This window comes from Apaloderma vittatum, unplaced genomic scaffold (assembly GCF_000703405.1).
Source record: "Apaloderma vittatum isolate BGI_N311 unplaced genomic scaffold, ASM70340v1 scaffold36255, whole genome shotgun sequence".
Classification (NCBI taxonomy): Eukaryota; Metazoa; Chordata; class Aves; order Trogoniformes; family Trogonidae; genus Apaloderma; species Apaloderma vittatum.
Window position 1 is genome coordinate 2,229 of NW_009719463.1, and position 3,738 is coordinate 5,966.

Below are 3,738 nucleotides of genomic sequence, written 5' to 3' on the forward strand. Positions count from 1 at the left end.
GCTTTCAGGGACCTGCTCAGTCCCGTCTGGAAAGGTCCTGCTGGAAGCAGAACTGTGCTTGTGCAGCGTTTAGCAGGTCACTCACACAACACAGAGAAGCCACATCCATTTAGGGGGATTTCATCTTAAAGCGGATGTCCAGATGTTTTTACACTTCTTTAATTCTAATGCGAAGCTCTAAAGATTTAAATTACAGCTTATAAAACTTTCCTTAAAAAAAAAAAGAAAAAGTACTTCATTGAGAATTCCTATGTTTAGTTCAAGAACTCAATGGCAGGGCTTGAAAATAGCTTTCCAAAGAACAATTTATTTTGGTGGGTCTGTATTAATTCCGTATTTTTCCTTGAGAAGCTTAAGCTGTTCCTCTTTCTTCTTTGTGTCCATCTTTTGGAATGCCTGTAATTAGGAAAATAAAATGTGAGGAGAAAGGAAAAAACACCTCATGACATTTTATTTCCCTGTAACCACAAATAAGACCACTACAAACTACCTCAGCATCACACACAAATGACATCACTCAATTCTTGAACACCACAGCCCCCTGGACACCACCAGGAACCAGCAGAACAGCAAGAACTAGAGACATTTTGCCTGTAAACAAGATCTCACGTTCTGTTGCAACCATAGAATTTTAAGGCCCCTGCTGCTTCTTGTCCAGAGCGTGCTCACCAGGAACAAGTTTTTCATGCTCTTGATCCAAAGATATGTTTTTTGCCCACAAATCGCCACATAAAGATGAAATCCCAACAATTTATCCAACCCATTCCCTCTGCCAGTTTGGATTTATTTCTTCAAAATATCCAAGCAATTGTCTTCAAAGTGAATTTTTGTTTGTGCTAGCTATGTTCACAGGTAACTTAAAAAAAACCAACTAAACCAAAGTGTACCTACCCTGTTTGCATTATAGTACAAAACAACGAGGTATCTGTTACACACATTGAACCCCGACAGGTGATCACAAGCGTTTTTTGCATCAAAGATGTCTTCATAGACCACATAGGCCGTTCCTCTCGTTTCAGGAGTGTTTCCGCTGCAAAGCAAGATGCGTTTTAATGTTGAACAAAATGAACAGGAAATAGCTCCATTAGTCTTTAGACTGAGATTGGATCAACTAATGCAACTTCATTAAAAAAAAAAAAGTATTGTTAATTTTTTTCTAGATATTAAAATACATCCCTCTTCTCCACACCAATCTCTGCTCACAGGTCGAAGTCCGAGACGATAAGAAAACGTGACAGAGTCACGTGCTGCATGATGCTCCAAAGGGAATTCAGCACTCCACAACAACTACCAGAAGCTCTTGCTGTCAGGGGTTGTCCCATTTCTGGAAATACTTTAAGTTTTTATTACAGCAATTAGCTTGTTTTATTTAATATTTCAAGACCAGGCTGTCAGTTAATGACTGTCTGGATCAGATGTCTCCCAGGGATGGAATACTGCTTTCTGCACATCACAAAGTCAATTTAAAAGAGTCTAACCAGCCCCGCTGGTGCAAGACCACTTCAGATGCACAGCCATCACCTATCAGGCCATCGTCTCCATGTCCTTGGTCTGAGGCACAGGAGACACGTCTGGGCACATCACGCTAATGAGCCCGGAGAGACTGCAGAGCTCAGAAATCCAAACTATCTTTGCTAAAAGACAGTTATAGCAAACTTAATCATCAGAAGAACTCTACGGTGCTTGCTTCTAAAGACAGAATTCCCGAGGACAAACAACATTTCCCATATCCACACCGGGATGAGTACAGAAACAAAGAGGAGAATGGGATAAAAGCAGCACAAAGCACAAAAGTCATTACAAAGGGAGTTCGTGATGATGTCAGGATTTCTATGGAAAAGAGAAATCAGTAGTTCTGACCGATCAGCAGGGAGGCTGCCCGCAGCTCCCCGTCAGACACATGCACCAGCACACTGGCCGGCCAGAAAGCTCCCCTGAGAGGTCTTCATTCTTTATGTCCCACTGTTCCAGACCACGCACTTTTGAAACCCTAAAAATTAGTTCTCCTTTCTGTTTATTAGTGAAGGATTCCACCTATTTAGCCACGCAATAAGCTTATGCTGTCCTTCACTCCTTTAGACACTTCCCCTGGCACTTCTGCTGCACTTCCCTGCACGAGAAGGATCTCTCCAGTCACATATTCCAACACAGTATCAGCAGCACATGTGTCCCGTTCGCCTTCTCCTCCCTGTCCTTGGTTGTTCACTGAGGGCAATTCTAGATATAAAACTCAATGTATTCTACACACTGCACAGTAATTTTCTATCACTACAGCTCTGGAATGAGCTTATTTACATTCAGAATAGTCAAAATAATCAAACATATTGTGGATTGATGACCCACTTTAGTCTCAGAGCATGTGCAAATGGAGAGGGATATAACTGACGAGGATACTCGAAGTCCCACAATCACAGAATGGCCTAGGCTGGAAGGGACCTTAGAGATCACCTAGTCCAACCTCCCTGTCATGGGCAGGGACGCCACCTCTCGACTAGACCAGGCAACACATGGGGCCTGCTCTAATCCAATCAGCAACCTAGTCAACAACTCAGATGCTCCACGTTATTTTACCACAATCTGGATAAAAGCAGTATCAAAACCCCCGTATCAAATATGAACTACATTTCCCTTCTGTTTGCACATCCATTGAAAGGTGACTTGTACGATGTTTTCTTTTTAAGTATGAAGCACCAAACTTTGTTCCTACCTAAATACTTTCCATAAGGGGGGCAAAGAACAATTTTTTTTGAGTGTCAATACTCCACCCAGCCTTACTACAGGTCTGAAAAGCTCTTCCTGAATTCAAGCTTCAGTCAACTCTTCACACTCAAATTTTAGCAAAACATAATACCAACAAGATGAAATTGTAGTTTAGTCAACAGCATTCAGCCAGTACTCAGGACAACAAGGACCATAAGAGCTCAAGCCTTCAGTGTTTGAAGTAACTAAGAGAAGAAACTCAGATTTGCTCAAGCATCTTCAAACAAAATTCCAGTCAGATTACCATTATCCATGGACTGTGTGGCTCAGGGACAACCTGCATCTGACACACTGGGAGGTGTTCCTGGTAGCTGTTTCTGGGCAATGGGTCCAGGAACAACAGCCACATCTCTATCTTCCCGTTAGCTATCTAATACTCATTAACTATGAACACAGACTGTATTAAACTTTGGCCTTTCTTATTCTCCCCTTTACTTAATAGTTTAAATGTACTTACAGTTTACTTAAAATAGTCTCTCATTTTTACCAATTTATCTAAGCTCACATCAAGTTTAAGCTTTTTTGACACTACCTACCAACAATATTATCTTCTAACAGATTCAGACACACGAGAAGTACAAAGGGATACTGCTTACGTGCACTTTGAGCTGCGAAATACAGTTGCTACCTACTGCAGCAGGAATACTGACATACAACCGACAAACTACAGCACAGGCACTAGAATACTTACACTCTGATCTGTCGAATAGGCCCATATTTCCCAAAAATGTCATACATCTCCTCCGCTGTGATCTTATAGGGCAGGTTCCTGATATACAGGATCCGATTCACCTCCGGCGGCAGCCGAATCTGAACGCAGAAACATCACAGGGCGCGTTAGTTCCGAGGCGCTCGCTTCAAACCCGAATAGCAGCGGCCTACGTGCTAATCTTTGGGGCTAAAACCACTGGGAGAGGCCGTGCGCTTCACGGCTCCGTTTCTAACTCTCCACAGCTACAAACGTGACGTGTCTGTGTC

The 3,738-nt window shown here is 42.4% G+C and overlaps 1 protein-coding gene across 1 annotated transcript; it reads right to left on the minus strand.

Annotated features, from left to right (window-relative positions):
• Nucleotides 1-231: 231 nt before the first annotated feature.
• Nucleotides 232-3,570, minus strand: SF3B6 (splicing factor 3b, subunit 6, 14kDa; the record flags this gene model as incomplete). The annotated part of the gene is made up of 3 exons (XM_009870643.1): nt 232-396; nt 892-1,030; nt 3,452-3,570. Coding segments are annotated over 3 exons (348 nt in total), but the record flags the coding sequence as incomplete, so codon positions are not given.
• Nucleotides 3,571-3,738: the final 168 nt, after the last annotated feature.